Here is an 18,874-nt window from a genome sequence, read left to right on the forward strand (position 1 = left end):
GAGAGGGAGGGACAGAGAGCGAACTGTCAGATCCGAGCGGGCGGGCGAGAGGGCGAGAGAGCTAGAGCGAGAGCGAGAGAGGGAGGGAGGGAGAGGGGAAGAGAGAGGGAGAGCGCGCGAACCAGGGCGCAGAGCGTGCTCCCGCGGCAACTCCGCTCCGGCACGGCCAGCGCCAGCGCCGTCGGGGCAGCCTCCGAGCCGTGCATCGTGCCACTGGAGTTGGTTGTGTATCAAGGATCCCCTATATGCACACACACACCTCCACCTCCACCAGTGCACTCTTCTTCCTCCTCCTGCAGACCTCTGCTGGGAAAAAAATAAAACACCAACCCCAACCGTCAGCAGCAAGGTAACCGAGAAACTCGACCTCCTTTTTCTCCTGTTCAATTTTTTTCCTTGTTATATTTGTCTCCTAATTTCTACCCAAAAGGAAAGATGTCGCATCAGACTGTGACTGTTGCGAGGAGAATGAAAAAGGACTGTTGTTTCAGAGGCAACCACGAGCTCCGGCAATAGCAACTTCAGAGAAATGCACCAGCGCCAGAAGTTTTCCTAGGACAGAACAAAACTTGAAACGAGAGGACCGGAGGGGGAGAGCAGGAGCCAGCCTCTCCTCTCCGCACGCGAGCAGCCAGCATCACCACGCCTTCAAGGACAAAAAAAGTTTTACTACTCCAAAAGGAGACGAGTGAGCTGCGTTCCTGAGGAGGCGGCGAGGAGCGGCCGGTCGCCGCTCGTCCGCGGTTTGGTCCAGAAGAAAGGAGCGGCTGCTTTCTTTGTTGCCTCCAGCGAAACCTCCACTTAGCAGGTGGACCGAGCCCCGCGCCCCGGCAGAGTCCGCGCTCGCCCGAGGACAGGAGGAGGAGCGCGAGCCGGCGCGCCCGGCCCGGAGCCCCGGCGCAGGCCCGCGCCCCGCCCGGCGAGCCCCGCTGGAGCGAGCCGATCGCGCCGGGGCTGGGGGGCGGCCACGACCCCCCCTGAGGGGGGCGGCCACGGAGCGCGCCCCGCCGAGAAGCGAGCCCCCCTCCCCGGAGCGCGGCTCCTGCGGCGGCGGCTGCGGCGGCGGCTGCTGCTGACTAAGGCCGGCCGGCGACCCCCGCGCCCTGCCCAGCGGCCTTGCAGCTGCAGCCGGCGGCCGCGGCTGCGGCGGCGGGGGCGGAGGCGGCGGCGGCGGCGGCGGCGGGGCCGGCGGGGGCCCGGGGCGGGGGCGGAGCGGGGGGAGGCGGGGGGGCGCGGCGGCGGCGGCGGCGGCGGCCGCGGCTGCTGCTGCGGCGGCGGCGGCGGTGGTGGCGGCGGTAGGGTGGCGGGAGCGGAGCGGGATGGCCACGGCGGCCTCTAACCCCTACCTGCCGGGGAACAGCCTGCTGGCGGCCGGCTCCATCGTCCACTCGGACGCGGCGGGGGCCGGTGGCGGCGGCGGCGGGGGCGGCGGAGGCGGAGGCGGCGGCGGGGCGGGCGGCGGCGGCGGCGGCATGCCGCCCGGCAGCGCCGCCGTGACCTCGGGTGCCTACCGGGGGGACCCGGCCTCCGTCAAGATGGTGCAGAGCGACTTCATGCAGGGGGCCATGGCCGCCAGCAACGGCGGCCATATGCTGAGCCACGCGCACCAGTGGGTGACGGCCCTGCCCCACGCCGCCGCCGCCGCCGCGGCCGCCGCCGCCGCCGCCGTGGAGGCGAGCTCGCCGTGGTCCGGCAGCGCCGTGGGAATGGCCGGCAGCCCCCAGCAGCCGCCGCCGCCGCCGCCGCCGCCGCCGCCGCAGGGCCCCGACGTGAAGGGCGGCGCGGGGCGCGACGACCTGCACGCGGGCACCGCGCTGCACCACCGCGGGCCGCCGCACCTCGGGCCGCCGCCGCCGCCGCCGCCGCCGCACCAGGGCCACCCCGGGGGCTGGGGGGCCGCCGCCGCCGCCGCCGCCGCTGCCGCCGCCGCCGCCGCCGCCGCGCACCTCCCGTCCATGGCCGGGGGCCAGCAGCCGCCACCGCAGAGCCTGCTCTACTCGCAGCCCGGGGGCTTCACGGTGAACGGCATGCTGAGCGCGCCCCCGGGGCCGGGCGGTGGCGGCGGCGGCGGCGCGGGCGGCGGCGCCCAGAGCCTGGTGCACCCGGGCCTGGTGCGCGGGGACACTCCCGACCTGGCCGAGCACCACCATCACCACCACCACCACGCGCACGCGCACCCGCCGCACCCGCACCACGCGCAGGGACCCCCGCACCACGGCGGCGGCGGCGGCGGCGGCGCGGGGCCCGGACTCAACAGCCACGACCCGCACTCGGACGAGGACACGCCGACGTCCGACGACCTGGAGCAGTTCGCCAAGCAGTTCAAGCAGCGGCGCATCAAGCTGGGCTTCACGCAGGCCGACGTGGGCCTGGCGCTGGGCACCCTATACGGCAACGTGTTCTCGCAGACCACCATCTGCCGCTTCGAGGCCCTGCAGCTGAGCTTCAAAAACATGTGCAAGCTCAAGCCGCTGCTGAACAAGTGGCTGGAGGAGGCGGACTCGAGCACCGGCAGCCCCACGAGCATCGACAAGATCGCGGCGCAGGGCCGCAAGCGCAAGAAGCGGACCTCCATCGAGGTGAGCGTCAAGGGCGCTCTCGAGAGCCACTTCCTCAAGTGCCCCAAGCCCTCTGCGCAGGAGATCACCAACCTGGCCGACAGCCTGCAGCTCGAGAAGGAGGTGGTGCGGGTCTGGTTCTGCAACCGGCGCCAGAAGGAGAAGCGCATGACGCCGCCCGGGATCCAGCAGCAGACGCCTGACGACGTCTACTCGCAGGTGGGCACCGTGAGCGCCGACACGCCGCCGCCGCACCACGGGCTGCAGACAAGCGTGCAGTGAAGGCCCGGGCGCAGCGCGGAGCGGGCCGCCGCCGCCGTCGCCGCCGCTGTCACGCCGCCGCCGCCGCCGCCACCGCCGCGGCCGGGCGGGCCGGGCCGCCCTCCCCTCCTCCCAAAGACAGGCCTGCCCGCCCTCGGGAGGAAAGGAGAGGGACGCACCGAGGAGACGTTGTTTGAAGTCCAAGGAAGGAGGGGCGAAACAAACAAACAAACAAAGCCTAGAAATGCCCAGACTGTTTTATATACACGACCGTGGCAAAACCGGAAGAAAAAAGGGGGCGATCGTGAGATCTCGTTTCTACTCTGGTGGGGGTTCGTTTGGGGGCTTCCTTTTAAAGAAGGGTGAAGATGCCTAGCGCCCCAAAACTGCGCTCGCGAGGCTTTTCCCACCCTGAGAAGTCCTACGGGGCGACGGTGGAGAGCACTTAGCACCTGCATCATCCTATTCTCTTTAAAAAAACAAACAAACATTTGTTTAAAAAAAAGCATCCCCCCTCCCTCCCACCTCCTCCCTCCAAAGGGCCGCCCCCCCCACCCTCGCCTCGAGAGATCCACCGAAACTTTGTTTCCTGGGAGCGACCAGAAAGCAGGCAGAGGCACCGGGTTTAATCAGGGGTGACTCTGTGCTCCCGGACCCTGTTATTCTTGTCCATATCAGAGTCATTTGGGGACAAACAAATTGACTATGAAACGGGAAGGAGAACAAAAAGAACAATCTCTGGAAAACAAGAAATATATATATATACATATATGTATTCACAGCTTCTGAAATTAACAGACTGATAGCAAAGCCAAAAGAAAAAGAAAACGTATCCTCAAAGTAACCTTGGAAATAAAAGCATCTCGAAAGAGCAGAGGGATGGGCGAGGGAGCAAGGGATGTCCAGCGGCCAGTAGGAGAGGCCCCGGCGAATCCGGGCGCGGGCGGGCGGACTGGGCGCGGAGCGAGGCCCGGCATCCAACCCCGGCTTATCGGCTAACGCTCCGATGGGTGGACGACGACTAAAGATGCCACCGCTAATATTTTTTTTATTAATATTTTTTATTTTTTATTTCTGGACTGACTCAGATCAAGGGATTTAGAAAGACAGCACTTCTCCGGACTCTTCTCCTCAATCCGTTGCCAACTTTGATTGAATGGGTGCTGTGGATGTGATTATATAATACTGCCCTTTCCAAGCAGTGTTTTTGGTAGGTTTTAATAAACAGACTTTTCAAAAGACGGCAATATAGAATTGTTAGATCCGTTGTTGATCTAAAAATATTTGCTTTATATTTTCATTAAATGACTTCTTTTAATATTTTATTCAGAATACTTATGAACTGCTGCAAAACGGTAATTTATTTTTCCCCAGATCTTGTATTACGTGTTTTTTTCAGACGAGCACAAATCAAAATGAAATGAAAATATGGACAGTTGCTAGGTAATAAGGGTATCTTTTGATGTGATCATTTGATTGTAATTTAATTTGAGTAGTGATTCCATAAGAGCTGATCGAGAAAATAAATTTGTTAGAATGAAATAGTCTGTGTCTGATGCATAAACACTGTGTGGGAAGAAAAGAGTCCTTTAGAAAATATTTTTTTTACAATGCAAATCCTGAAGGGATAGAGATGAGGAAGCTTTCTGCTCCACCTAAGGTACATTTGCAAATCTAGAATAAAAGGCAATGACAGAAACCGCTAGTAATTGACCACGTAGTCACTCGTTGTTAGTCTGTTAATTTCACAAAATTTGTCCCTCCCTTAATTTTAGTGGGTGTTTTTAGTGTTTTTAGGTGAGATTGTCTAAATGCTAGTCCTTTTCTCAGAGATACCTGTGTCCTTTATCATCTATCAGAATGTTGGACTACATCCCCAGTAAAAATGTGCCAACTGGTTATTAATGGTGAACACAGAGCCCCTCACCACCACCACCAAAGTTTAGCCTCTCTTTTCCTTCTCATCTCCCCTCCCCCACCATATTGCTACATCTCTTTCCTCTTTTTTCTGAAGACTAATAGTGGTAAAAAATAGCTTACAAGTCGATGAAATATTTTTATATCAATTACTTCCCATTAATAACTATATGTAATTACGTTTAAATTATTAAGCCGTTTTGAGGGGGGGTGTTTTGTTTGTTTTCTCTATAATGGGAGAATGTAGCTCTAAACTTCTGATTGTGGTCCACACTGCATTACCCTCAGTGTGATCACCAGCTCAGACTTAAGACTCTACATTTCTGTGTTTCCGTCTTTCCCCAGTATGATTCTATATTTTCTTTACCGGTGCTGGGGGTTTTCACTTTTTGATCACTCTTTAGATACACCCTGCAGAGCGGTCACATTTATCAAGTTAATGTATCAATATTTACAATGTGGGAAAATGAAAGTGTAATGCCTCAGGTTGTAAGTAGCAAGATGCAAAAGGCTCTGCTTCCTTGAGTCCCTTCGTATTGTACTTAAAAAAAAAGTATTTGGGGGTGATAAAGCAATGATTTTGAAGATTAGTTTCCCCCTAATCTCATTGAGCTGTCACTCACTTTTTGCGTCTTCTCTCATCTTTACTCCCTCTCCCTGTGATATCAATGCAGGGGTTAAAAAACCCGGAAAACTGTGAGAGCAACAAGGAACAGTTATTTCTTCCAGACAGACCCTGTGTCACTTTCATAAATCAAGCCCAGCCAGATGGCCGTGTATTGGGTTGCATTATTTTAAACACCAAATCGTACTAAAAATCACAATCATTTTGATTTGTGAAATCTGAAAAAGGCCATATTTATTAAACAGAGAGCAGGGAAAAAATGAAAACAAGAAACCACAATTTACTTTTCTTTGCCTTCTCCTTTCCTATTTGTCTTGCTATTGTAATCTCTTTGCCCAGCAAATTTACAACCTGGAGTGGGGGGGTGGTGACAAACTTTATCATTTTTTGAGGGTCTACAGGGGCAAGCACGGAAGGCCTTATTGGAAAGCTGAGGATCGGGTGTGGTTGTTTTTATAGGGTGGATGCTACTGGCGCGTGAGATGAAAACCTATGTTCCCTACAGGACTGGTAGTGGTCCATCAGAGAGAGAGTGGGTCTATTTCAAATGTTAAGAGGCATTTGCTTACTTGATTTGGCTGACAACAAAAGAACTAACATTGGATTTCACCCTGTTTTCTATTAAAAAGTAACCTTTGCTGTTTACTTTGGAAGAAGCTCTGATTTAGAGGTAGCAGAGTAACTTAGAGCAGCTGGGAAAGCTGGCCCATTTTATTCCATTATTTTGTATTTTTTTAAAGTGAGCTCATGCTTGCACTCCATATTTTTTTTTAAAAAAAATCAACCCTTTGAATGTATTTACAAAATGAAATTCATGGTTGGAAAACAAGTGAGGGCAGATACAACTGAGAGGTTTTGTGCTAAGGCTTATATTGTTACACATGTAAATAATGAAAATATTGTTATATATCACCAGATCTTTTTAATGAATTTGGTCATTGTGTTCCTTTGTAGCGCAAGTGTCTTGTGCTTCGTCAAGTGTTCGTTTGTTTCCTCCATTTCAGCCCACCCCCTCCTCCCCTTCCAACTCAGAGGAAAGTGACAAAGTTCTGTTCCATCAATCTGGCTAATCCCAAGCTAGGCCCATTTATAGTTTGCAGTCTCCCGTGGCTTCTGATCAGTTGTCCAAGCTACAGCCATCTCATTCACCCAACCATCTTCCCCTGCAAGTCTGGGCGATAAATCATTCAAGGTGTATTTAAAATAGTCACTTTGCTGTTGTTGCTCGGCCTCTTTTTTTTCTTTTTTTTTTTTCCTTTAAGTACTTAGCCAAGGACTACTTCTTTGTTCCAAAACCGAACTATTCATTATTGATCTTAAAGATTCCCTTTGCTTCCCTGTAGCCCCCAGTGTACGCTCATTACCATGCTCATAATCTGTTTTGTATGAATGGTTTTCAACATTCAGAGAATAATCGGTTCTAATATTAAATGCAGTCTATGCTATTGATAGTTTTATCGATAAGTGTAATATTTTAAATAATTTTAACAATTAAATTTGTTTTTTAAATTATATATTTGTAAAGTATTTATCCTGTTGGAAGCAACAATATATGGTTGTATTTATTCGTTTATTTTTGTAATAAATGATCAACCTCTTCAAGCTAAATCAAAAATGACACTTTTATATATTTATACAAAATGCATTTTAAGAGATGGCCATATTTGCACCAATTTGTATGTAAATAGAGTAAAGATCCATCAATAACTTGTAGCTCTCAGAACTAAATTGAAGGAAGAAACATTCTCTCCACACTGAGTTTAGTTTGCCCAAGTTCCAGGGTAATTAATCAAACTCTAAAATGGATGCAACAAGTATTGGCACTGGATGCAGACTTGAAATTAATTATTTAGGAGGTGGACCTGGTTTTTTTCAAGGCAGAAGGATAGAAATGAGAGAATTCACTTCTTTCATGAATTGCACATGGCTGACTGGACCTATTAGAACAGATGCTATGTAGCAGTGATAAAACCTAGTACCTGGCTGTGCTCAGATGTCTGTGGTGGGGAAGGGTGTGGAAGGAGAGTTAAGACTTGGAAGTTATCGGTGACCCAGAAGCAAGGTGATGTAGAAAAAAGAGTTGTGCTATGATGTTTTGAAAAAGTAGACCCTCTTAAAATGGCCCTGAGTGAAGAATGGCTCTCTCCTGGTCCCGTTACAGCAGAAGCAATCAGTGCAGGTGTAGTGATGGTGGTCGTGGTCGTGGTCGTGGTCGTGGTCGTGGTTGAGAGTGATACTTGTAGGAAGTGTAGGGGTCACCTCTCCAGCTTTCCAAATCCTGTAGGTCACTTGGTCATCTCAGTTCCTCAGAGCGGCTGTTCCGAGGGCCCGAAGGTCACCCACGTGACCTCCCGGCTGATGGAGCCCCACCGTGGGCTTGATCTTGATTTCAGTGAGGAAATCGGAGGGCTCTGGGTTTGCCTCCTGGACTTTCCAACCTAGCAAAGGAAGCGGCGGGGAGGCTGGAGGAGACGGGTGTGGGCGGGGCGGCGGAGATAGCAAGAGGGGTACTTGTGTAATCAGATTCTTTGATTCTGTTAGCCTGGCTCATGGCCTATTAATTAGATTACTGTCTCTTTCATTCTTGATTTCACATCCGTGTTTGTTCCTGTCTCCTAAAATGCGGGCGCGAGCGTGGCGAGCAGGAGCCTATGATGTCACTGCCGGCCTGCGGCGGCCGCCTGGCCTTCTGGAGGGCTGTGGGCTGCGTTCTGTATGAGTCGGATCTTCCTTGAGGAAGAGTCCTCCTGGAAGTGACCTCAGAGGGGTCTGGGAAGAGGGCAACCGGCGTGCTCGCGGCGGCCGGGTGTGCGCGCGCTGCGGGCCTGGGGGCGCGGGCGCTGGGAGGGGGGCGGCGCGGGGTCGCGGCCTGGCCCCTCCACCCTGGGGTGCAGACGGCTGGCTCAGGTGCAAGGTCTGCCGCAGGTGGAAGAGGGAGATCGGAGGAGCGGGGGAGGGTGGTGCCGGCCCCAGGCCGCAGGCTTCAGACGCCCGCCTCCCTCGGGGACGCAGCGCGGGGCCCAGTGCCCAGGTGGGGCGGTGGCGCTCGCGGGGCGGGGGAGGGTGGCCCGACCCTGCCCGGCCCGGCTCTGCCCGGCGGCCCGGCCGTAACAGCTGCGGACAGTCCCACAAGCTGTTTTCCTCGTGGCGACCATTCAGCAAAACGCAAGATCCTTTCTCAAAGATTTAAATTTCGCGGATGAATTACCATACACCGGTTGCTTAGCAACTAAATTCAAGCAGGGCTAAGAATATGCAAGCTTTTTGTATTCTCATTAATAAAAATGCCACTCTGACACAGCAACCCGACTTTGGATCACTGCAACTTCTGTAAAAGCCGTAGGAGAATACAAACCGATACTGCCATTTAATTACAGATCAAAACGGCTTGAAACGCGATGTTTTGTTCATCTATCTTCCTAAAAGCGATGTAAAAAATAACGGCTTTTCAAGAGCAGTAGTAAATTCTTTTTTTTTTAATGGAGTTGTCTATCGGGGTTACTGATAATTGTCAACTGAAACTTTTTGAAACACGTTGAAATATCCCCCCTCATCAGCATTTCTTCTCTGTCCCTCAGCCCCCAACCTCTGCTTCTGCGCTCCGTCCCCAGCCTGATAATAACAATGATTATCATAATTCTGGACCGACTCAGGCCTCGGGAGCCCTAGAGACTAAAGGACAGTTGGCAGAGCAATCGACAAGGCCGGTAGCTGGAGAAAACCTAAGAACTTGAGGAGCGGGATGCGAACTTGTGGAAGTTTCCCGGGTGGGCTGGGGGGCGGCTGAGCCCAGCGCGGCTCAGGCTCCGGGCGTCTGGAGACAACTTGGGAACACCAGGGTAGAAAGGTCTGTTGCCCTCTGCTCCACGTTTGCGGATTTTCCGTCCTGGGGCCCGGCCTGCTCTGCCGGGAATTCGATGACCGTGGAGCTGAGAAAGCTGAGCTCAGGGCCTGCTGACCGACCCTCTCTGGGGCCCACGCCCGAGGGCCCTGGAGGAAAAGTAAAGACGGAGCTGGAGCCCCGGGTCTCCAAGGACCTGGGTCGGGGCCAGAGACCCGGGCCTGGGGCTTCCACCGGGGGCACTGCGTGTCCTTTCCCGAAGGGTGCCGCGCAGGGAGGCGACGCACCGGTTCGGAACAGGCTCCAGCCCTGGACTGCAGTCCGAAGGGGGGGGCGGGGAGCAGGGGTCAGCGGGCCGGCCTGGGGCACGGGGCGCTGCTTTGTTCGGGATTCGAGCGGAGGCGGTACGGCGGGAGGCCGGCGCTTGGTGGACTTCGGGGCTCCAGGCCCAGCCGTCGCCCCCGGGGTGGGGGGGGGGACTCGGGCGCCCCACGAACGCTGGGGTCGGCCGCGTGCGCCCGGCCGCATCGCGATCCCCGTCCGGGGGCGGCGACCCCGAGCGGGCGGTGGGCGAACGCGGCCGCAGGGGAGGCGGGTTTGCCAGGCGGCGGGTCAGTGCCCAAGCCGCCCGCCAGCAGGATCGCACCGGCTTCGCCTCTCAAGCTGCCACAGGAGGCCGTGGTCAGCTTTAGAAAGATCCGGGGGCAAAAGTGAAACTCCCCAGATTGATTGCAGCAGCATTTCCAGGGAGCCAGCCCCCTTCGCTCGCACTTTGGCAAACGTGAGAACTTAAGAGGTTACTTTCCCCCCCGCGCTCAGCCTGGACGCTTCAGGATCATGAACACCGCCCCACAACTGACTCAATTTAACCTGATTTCTTTGTAGCGAATACAAAAAGAAAAAAAGAAAAGAAAAAGAAAGGAAGAAACCCAGTGGAAATTAAACCAGAAGTTGAATATTTGCTATATTAAGTGCTCAGAGGCACCAGAGTTCTCAGGAAAATGTACATAATAAACAGGAAGCCATTTATTTACAAATACAATTGCCCTAGACAAGCCACATTCCATGTACGTAATTCATTAATGGAATTTGTTCCCTCTCCTCCCTTTGGAAAGAGAAATTTTAGCTTTTAAAAATAGCTGCGTCTTGGGGGAGGGGAAGAATGGTTAGTTTACCTGTTCCTAGAAAAAGCAGCAGTGGTGTCCCGGCCAATTCCTGTCTGTGCGGATGTTACATAGTATAAAATAACCGTTTAAAAGAGATGGAGAGGTTTTGTGTTTTTTTTTTCTTTTTTACTCTTCAGAAAATAAGTTTGTTGGCAGTGGTTCCTGTCACCAGAGTTGCCCAGGGAAATTGCGCTGGTAACTTAACCCTCGTTGGGGTGTGTGTGCACGTGTGTGAACAAAACTAAAATTTAAATAACTTGAGCTGGCTGGGAATATAGCAAAATTGAACCGTAAACCTCACGTAGTTGCCATAGTTTTAGCAATTTCTGTGGCAAAGTGCCTGCTCCCCTCACTCCTTCCTGACAGGAGTCGCACCTGGGGTGATGCTGGTTCTTGGCTTCCTTGCCCCCAGTGTAAGCATCACTTACCTGGAGAACTTGAGTCTGGTCTTTATTAATTTGGGATGCTTTCTCTAAGTAAGTCCCTTTCCCCTGCGAGTTTCAAGTTGCGAGAGGGGCATTGTTTGGGAGAGAAAGGATGCCCAGGGGAAGGGAGAACCTAGTGTGAGTCTCTGGGTGCCCCAGTGAGTAGTGAGTAAACATCAAAAGCACAGGACACACCTGAGGTAGGTTTGGAGCTTCCCGAGGTCCCCAAAGGAGACATTTACAGAGGACAAAAAAGAATAACTGTTTTCCACATTTCATGGTTGTAGCTACAAAATAACGGGACGAACACTGAGAGGAAAGCAAACACATCTTTTAATTCAAAAACAAAAAAGGGCGAGGGATGTTTTGACGAAGAGCTTCCTGGGAGATCCAACATTCGTTCTGTCCTGCAGGACTGTGTCCCTCCTGGCAGAAGACAAGCCCATTTAGCCGACTGGGACACTGCACTCTGAAATAGAATAGATACTCATTTCAAAGAGCTCGCCTTGCGCCAGCACTGAAATAAAAGGTGCCCAAACCTGTCAGCCTCAGTCCACCTAGGTTCAGGCAGGGCAACTTCCAGGTGTGAAGGGAGCCAGGCAGGGTCCTTCCATTCTGCCCATGTAAGCATCTCGGAGGGAGAGTCTGTTCTTCATTCACATTTCCAAGGTTGAAAACTCTCCAGCAGAGTTTTTAAAAAAATAAATAAATTAGGTCTAATCGGAAAGTATAGTATCACCCAGAAACTAACAAAATGAAACTAAATGTCTTACTAGCTTGGTCTTGAGAATCTGTAGGTTACAACAGGGAAACACCCATCAGTGAAGAAAACAACACCTACAAACTCTTTTTAGTTAACGTTTTGGGGGAGAAATCTTTCAAACTTGCTCGGGCCATCCTACTGATTATGCTTTGCACTTCTCCAAGATTTCTTCCAAACAGGGCTTTAAAAAACCGTTTCAAACCTGAGAGAGGTCTTTAACTCTTCCAGGAACTATTTAATAGTTGTCCTGGATGTTTTTAACAAGATAGGGAGGCTAAGCAAATAGCCTTGGGTGACATCTGGGGGAGAGGAGGTGGTGGGGACTCAAGGCACACCTAAAATGGGGTTTTTGATTTTCAATGGGGGGGCCTCGCAGCTCAGCACTACTTACTTGTGTACCTGAACTCACAGGCTTTCCTCTATTTATCAAGGAGGAGGGCCTGCAGGTCTGCAAGTGAGCGGGGTGGAAGTGAAGGGAGAGAGACCAAAGGACAGATCAGTTACCTCTCCCTTTGTTCCTGGGCCTTGAACTGGGGCTTCAAGAAGGGGGAAGAAAAGCGCCTCCCCCCAGCGAAGCCGCCACATCCATTTGCATCACCCTGACACCCCTACCCCAGCCAGAAAGCCAAGTGCTGGCTGATTGGGAGCAAATTGGTAACCCGAGGAATCCCTGTGTGAGTGTGTTACATAACATACAGAACTTTCTGCGGGGAGAGGTGCTCACACTTGATTTTTCTCCAAATGTCTATGTGCAGGCATAAAGGCCTAGAAAGAAGGAATGAAGACAAATTAAATAGCTTTAATTTAAAAACACTAGGGAGAAATGGGAAATGTGTGGCCACATACGACGATGCATGCAAGCCTATGTGTATGGGAACAGTCATTATCTGCACATCCTGTTTGCCAGAGTATCCTTTAAACACCCTGCATCTAGCTGTACTTTAGCTAAAAGAGGAGTTGTACCTAATTTGGGGGCTGGGAGAGGGCCACCCTACCCAGGAATACCGGGCCCTGGTGGCCCTGTTGCCAGTAGGAGTCAAGTTAGTTCACGGCCGTGTTATCCTTAACCTGCTCTTTTCGTCCTCAAATCCTTACCGTGGGAGGGCAGGTTACCCCCTACCCATGGCCCTGCTGTGCGTACCCCGGTCGCCCCGGCCTGTGGCTGGGGAGCTGCTCTTTCACCAGCAGCAGGAGGCCGCCGCCGCCGCCGCAGCCCGAGGTCACATTCAGAAAGCCTGTTCTGGGAGAACCTCGCCCCAAAGGCGAAGGCGGTGCAAACCGTGTTCATTTGCCCCAAGCGCGAAGGGGAGATGTAACCGAGGGACAAGCATTTTGCAGGAGAGGATCTGGAGCGGGGCAGTTGGTCCGGGCAGGTTCCCTGCGCCAGGCCCTCTCTGCAGGGGTTGGGGGGGCGGGGGGGTGATGGGGGTGGAAGGGCCCGGGAGGGGGAGCTGCCGAAGGCGCGCAAGCTGACAAAGCTGGAACAAAGGCTTCGCGCAAAAGTAGTACCAAGGATCTTTAAAGCATCACACACCTTACAGGCGTGTCCCCAGCTCCCGGGACGGAGAGTCCGTTGATCGTCCCCCCGGGCTCCGCGGACGTGCCCGGGCTGTCACTGGTGCGGGGCTGGCTGCCCGGCGTCGCAGCCTCGGCCCCGCGCTCCGCCGCGAGCGAGGGCGCGTGGCTGGTCCCCCGGCGGCCCGGTGAGGCGCTGGTCCCGTTGGGCAACACGCGTCGACCCCGGTTGGCCCCGGCAAAGTGGTGGGCTGCAGTCCGGCCCGGCGGTGCCAGGGTGCCCGACGGTGCCTGGATGCCCGGCCGTGCCTGGGTGCCCGGCGGTGAGGCCTGGAGCACTGCGCACGCCTCCCTGTCTCCCCGCCCGGCCAGAGCCGAGCGCTAGAGAAGGGAGCTCGTGGGGTTGGCGGCGTCTGAGTCACCAGGGCCTAGGCAAGGAAAGCAAGCGGGACGCGGTGTTGAGGACGCCTCCAGGACGCGCTGCTGGGGCGCTCACGGAGGCAGGTGGGCCTTTCCCAAGGCCTAGGCCTTGGGAAAGGCCCTGCGCCCAGTTCCCCGGCCCCAGCACCCCGCGGCCCGCACGCCGCCGCCACCGAGCCCTAGCGGTGACCCTGCGCCCCAGCGCAGCCCGGGCAGCCAGCTGCCGGGTGGGAATACGTGGGTAGAAGTTGGGCCCTAGCCCCGGGGTCGGGCAAAGTTGCGACCAGCGCAGGGGAGTGGGTGCCTGGAGAGCGGGAACACTTCAAAGACCCGTGCCTTCCCCCTAACTGCCCCCGCTGGGTTCCAAGGCTCCCAGGGCACTACCCAGGTTTCCCTGGGAACTCGGAGGCCCAGGAGTGGGGTTCAGTGAGACAGGCGGGAAGCGAGAAGCTCAGGGTCCGAGTTCAGGACCCGAAGTAGGTGGAGGAACGCATCAGGCAGAGGTGTCCCTCCACCCGTGGGTGGATGAGGACAAAGTGGGTGACGGGGACAAAACCTTGGGAGAGAGGTAGAAGCGGGTATAATATGTGGTCAGTGACTCTCCTCGGAGGTGTTTCCTTTCTTTAATTCAACCCGGGTGGGGGGAGGCCTTGGGAATGGCTGACGACCTGGGCATCCAGCTGCCAGCACCCACCCCTCCAGGCCTCCCAGCCCCCCGAGCTGCCCAGAGCAGGAGGTCTGCCGAAGGTGGCTCCAGCCCTCGGGCCAGGCCTCCGGACGCCTCCCACTACGCCCTCCTCCTGCTGGCCTGGGCTGGGCCGGGGCTTCGACCCCACAAATGGCCCCTGCGGAGGGGCCTGCTCGGAAATTCCAGCCAGTCAGCCCAGCCTGAGTGACACTAGCTCCTACCCCCGGCTACATACAAGTGCAAATGAGATGCATTTTGGCTGATCAGTCCACTGTATTTTCTGCAACTTAACGTGTCTGCGTCTTGTCAACTCCTCTAGTTGGGAAGAATAGCAGAAAATTTTAAAGAGAATTTCTTGTGTCTGTGTGGTTTCCAGCTACAATTCCATCCAGGGAGATGGGTGGGAGTGGAGACAAGGAGGCTTGCTGACATGAACAACATGATATAAACCCTCCTGAAGTGCAACTTTAAGCCACAAAGAAAGGAAAAAGAGGTGGGGGTGTGTTGCGGTTGCTGACTAGAGACCTGGGTGAAACTTAGGTGGATCTGGCTGGGGAAAATGTCAAGCTCTAAGTTTTCTTTTTGAGAACAAAATTCATTTGTACTTACTTGGGTGGAGGGGACGGATCAAACTCCTTCCCCCAGCTAACCTGACATCTTGAACAGTGCGTTTGGGCTACTTGATGGGGGTGAGCGGGATCCCCAGGGGAGGTGGGGAGAAGTTTTCTGACACCACGGAGGTCCTATCTGGGTAAAGTGTTTGCTGTCCTCTGTATGTCAATTTCCAAACCAGGTGTAAGTAAATTGAGGAAACGCCTCCAATTCTCACCAGATCCGCCCCACTCCGCGTTTCCTGGGAAAGCAAGTCCTCTCAGACCTTGATGATGTGGGCCTTCTGTAAGGTAAGGCGAGGGACCAAATGGCCTCTGGTATTCTGCCCCCAGCCACCTCGGAGGGTTCCCAGGGCCCTAGAACCCCGGTAGGACACAGGGCCAGCTCTAGCCTCCACGCCTTCTCCTCTTCACAGGTATTTGCAGTCTCAGGCTTGTCTGCAGCTGACCCAAGGAAGCGGAACAGCAGATTTTCAGAGCCCTGTTCCCAAGCCCTGGCCCTCTCCCTGCCACCAGACTCAGTGGTGGGCAGGGCCCAGACTGCCCCGAGTTACGGGAGCTGCGTGCCGGCCTCTAGCCCCCTCTTTCCTGGGATTCTCAGGGTCAGCAGGGAATTTGTTGTTGAGTATGGAGCTGTCGTGTTAAGCCTCTGGGGTCGGCTGCCCTCTCCAAGGAGCTGTAGCAGGACTCTCAGGACTACAGGGTCCTATGTGGGCTGCTGACAGCCTGAGCCAGGCAAAAGGAGCCACTGGCAAGAGCATACCCCAGGTCCATTTCATTCAGGTGAGGTTTGGGGACTTGTCAGGTGTCCAAGATGACCCCGCACCATCCAGTTACCTGTGGAGGACCCCTTCTCTGCTGTACTCCTTGGCTGAGGTGTGAGGTACCCTCACTGCAAGGCAATTAACTCTAACAAAACAGAATGGGGTAGGGTCAAGTGCTTCACCTGGAGAGCGGGGGCCACCCAGCACTCTGAAACCATCCAACCATTCACGCTGCTTAGCAGAGGACTTTACTGGTCGCAAGCAGCTCAGGTTTCTGCCGTGCAGCCTGGGCATTTCCATCCCAGCCTGGTAAATACATCAGAACCAGATGTGCGCTGCTGCTCTGGCTTCCACCAGGAGCCAGCGAGGTGCTGGGGAGATGTCCTGAACACATTCACCGCCCCAACTCACCCAGTGTCCTGACAGGCTGGCCGGAAGGGCTGAACGCTGGGGAATGAGCAGAGGTGACCCGACACCTCCGACTGCCCCGTGGCTGAGGCTGCCTGCGTCATGGTGGCTGGCCAGGGCCCCTGCAAGCTGCCCTCCCTTCTCACTGTGGACTCCCAGTGGCTATGTATTCCCTCCCTCCCTCCCTCCCTCCCTGCCACCTCCTCCCATCCCAGAACTGAGCCTGGATTTCCGTTTAGGGTGAGAAGGGGTGTCAAGAAAGGCAAGGGGGGCTGGTGACCCATCTTCAGCCTCAGTAGCCTTTACACCAACAGATGAGTCTCACTAACCTTTTCTCTTGAACAGTCACTCAGCTTGTGACAGGCTAAAACCATGTGAACCCATGAGCAAAAAGAAAATCTTTTTTCAGACCAAGTTGCTTATTTCTCCTTTGCTCCCTGAGTTCACCAGCCCTTACTTCCTCAGCTCCCAGCCTTCCCGATGTCCATGAGCCCAGCTGAAGATTTAAAACACTTGTTTCTTAAAATCTTCCAGGGCTCTCAGTATGACCAGAGTAACTGGAGAGAGAACGCACCCTCCCTTCCAATCCCCCCCACGACCAAATTCTGCATCCAAACCAAATAACCACCACCATCAATTACACTTCGCATAACTTGACACAGCCAGGAGTGAAGCCTCCGTTATTTACCAGAAATAGAAATCAACTTTACTGAAAGAAATAAATTCAGCTTTGACCATGGGATACCTACTGGAGAACTCTCTGAGAACTTCATCCGTCTTCTTACCTCCTTTACTGGGGTGGAATGCTATAAAAATCTGGGGTAGCAGAATTTTGAAACAGCTTGATTACCTTTAGCAGGTCTGGCGTCCTCAACTCCCACCATTAGTAATACCGTCATTAATAGTCATTATTGGCACTTAATTGCTTGGGCTGATGGGTGCTTTAGTTATGACCCGATTTAGCTTCCTGGAGGAGTAGAGGTGGTCCAGGATCAGTGAAGGGAAGCCATTTGCAGGCAACTTTTTCCAGCAGAAGGGAAAGTACTTTTGATATACTTGCAGACATGTGTCTCACACATTTTTTTCCCTGCCTTTTGTAAACTAAGAATAAACATTACAGATCTGGGTTTTAATTTATCCAGATGGGATCATAAAGTACCTAGGAGATTTCATAGATATGTGTATATATATATACACACACACACTATAGAATATATATACACACTATTTCATATATATTTCATATATATACAAACACGATAGAATATATATACACACTATAGAATATATGTATACATAAACGCACACCTTAGAACTGAGGACACAAAGGCTGTTCACACTGAAAGGTGGAAAAGAAACTCGATACCAAAGCAGAAAGAACTGAACCGCCAGCGGAATCGAGTATCTGAGCAAGTTCACTTTATTCCTTCGCAGGAAGAGGGTCAGCGGCGGCGAGGGAAAGTTGCCCCGGGTCTTTGCAGAGGGACACGGCTGCGAGGCGCACCAGACCTTCCCACCAGCGGCCTCCTGGGCGCCAGGCTTCGCGACCCCTCGTCCCTCATCACCCCCCCATCCCCCCCTCCACTCACACACACACGCTCCTCTCTGCCGGGGTCTCCGTTTCCACCTGGCTCCCCAGTTCAGAACCCAGCCAGCCGGAGGCCTGCCTCTGCCGGGCGGCCCTCCCCCTCCGCCGCCGGGCCGGCTGCCCGCTCCCCGCGCTCTGGACTCACCCGGCGCGGTCCTTCCATCCACTGCGCACACAGACAGGAAACCGGCCTCAGTCGGGGCAACATTTGAAACCGCACTTGGTCGATACCATCAAAGACAAGAGCGCACACTTGGGGCTCAGAGCTCCCGAGCCCGCTTGTAGCAGAAAACCGGGTACGGGGCGGGGCTGGGGGGGAAGGCGGCTGGGGCCAAAATCGTCCCTCCGACCGCGCCGCCCGCTTTCTTAAGGAAATGAGCGCGACGGGCCGCGCGCCCCAGCCCGGCTCGCGCCCCCGGCCCACCGGCCCCCGGTCCCCGTCGCGGCTGCGGGGACCCGGGCGCGGGGCTCGCGTCCGCCCCGCCGGCCCGCGCCCGGCATTAAATATTCATAGAGATCGCTACTTTCTTAAAGGAGAACCCACCGCGCGGGAAAGTTCACAGCCAAGTGTAGGCACAAAGGCAGGTCTCGCTGCTGCGTGTTCCGGGTCTGGGAGACGCACCCCTTTCCGCGGCGGGGCCCGCGCAGGCGACATAAGGAGGAGCCTAAGGGACGGGAGAGCGTGATCAAGTCACTTTTCTTGGAGAGGGTGGAAGGGGAGCCGAACTTGGTGGCGGAAGGAAAGCTCGCTCCCTGATCCCCGAACAGTTACTTAGAAATTAGCCGTCGCGTTTTACGCCCCAGAGTCCCAGGAGCTTTTTTTTTTTTTTTTTTTTTTTTTTTTTAAGGAGGCTGCTTGAGCGTCACCCGGGCTCCACCCGCATCGGGGACAGCAAGAAAGTTTGCCCCGTGTTGTTGGAAACGCGAGCGCCCACGAAGTTTATTAAACCTCGTACCGAACCACAATTTCAGCGGAACGGTTCAAACACACAACCGACCCCGCACCTGCCCGCTTCCCCGCACAGCAGAGGCCGGGCTCGCGGAGAGCGGGGCGGCCAGTCGGGGAGCAGCGGGCGGGCGCGGTCTGGAGGCTCGTGTCTGCGCCCCGGTTCCCACCTGGCGCGTCCCCGGCCCCAGGGCCCCCGCGGCCTGAGCCCCAGCCTCGCGGCTCCTATCCCCGGAGCGCGGCCGGGCCCCGGGACCGAGCGCGAGTGGGCGGAGGAGCGAAGGGTCGGAGGCCGCGGCCAGCGAGCCGAGGCCCAGCGGGAGCGCCCCGCTCGCGCCCCGGGCCTGGTCATGCGGCACCGTGGGGTCGGCCTCGCGC

The 18,874-nt window shown here is 55.0% G+C and overlaps 1 protein-coding gene and 1 long non-coding RNA gene across 2 annotated transcripts; one reads left to right on the forward strand and one right to left on the reverse strand.

Annotated features, from left to right (window-relative positions):
* Positions 1–1,319: 1,319 nt before the first annotated feature.
* Positions 1,320–2,840, forward strand: POU3F3 (POU class 3 homeobox 3; the record flags this gene model as incomplete). The annotated part of the gene is made up of 1 exon (XM_081254078.1): positions 1,320–2,840. The coding sequence occupies one exon, from the start codon at positions 1,320–1,322 to the stop codon at positions 2,838–2,840; it is 1,521 nt and encodes a 506-aa protein (XP_081110204.1).
* An 8,374-nt stretch (positions 2,841–11,214) lies between these two features.
* On the reverse strand, positions 11,215–17,831 carry LOC308627793. The gene is made up of 3 exons (XR_014017442.1): positions 17,696–17,831; positions 13,091–13,499; positions 11,215–11,262 (listed from the first exon to the last, which is right to left on the reverse strand). It is a non-coding gene; the product is annotated as an uncharacterized lncRNA (long non-coding RNA).
* Positions 17,832–18,874: the final 1,043 nt, after the last annotated feature.

This window comes from Mesoplodon bidens (assembly GCF_964165515.1).
Source record: "Mesoplodon bidens genome assembly, chromosome: 14".
Lineage (NCBI taxonomy): Eukaryota > Metazoa > Chordata > Mammalia > Artiodactyla > Ziphiidae > Mesoplodon > Mesoplodon bidens.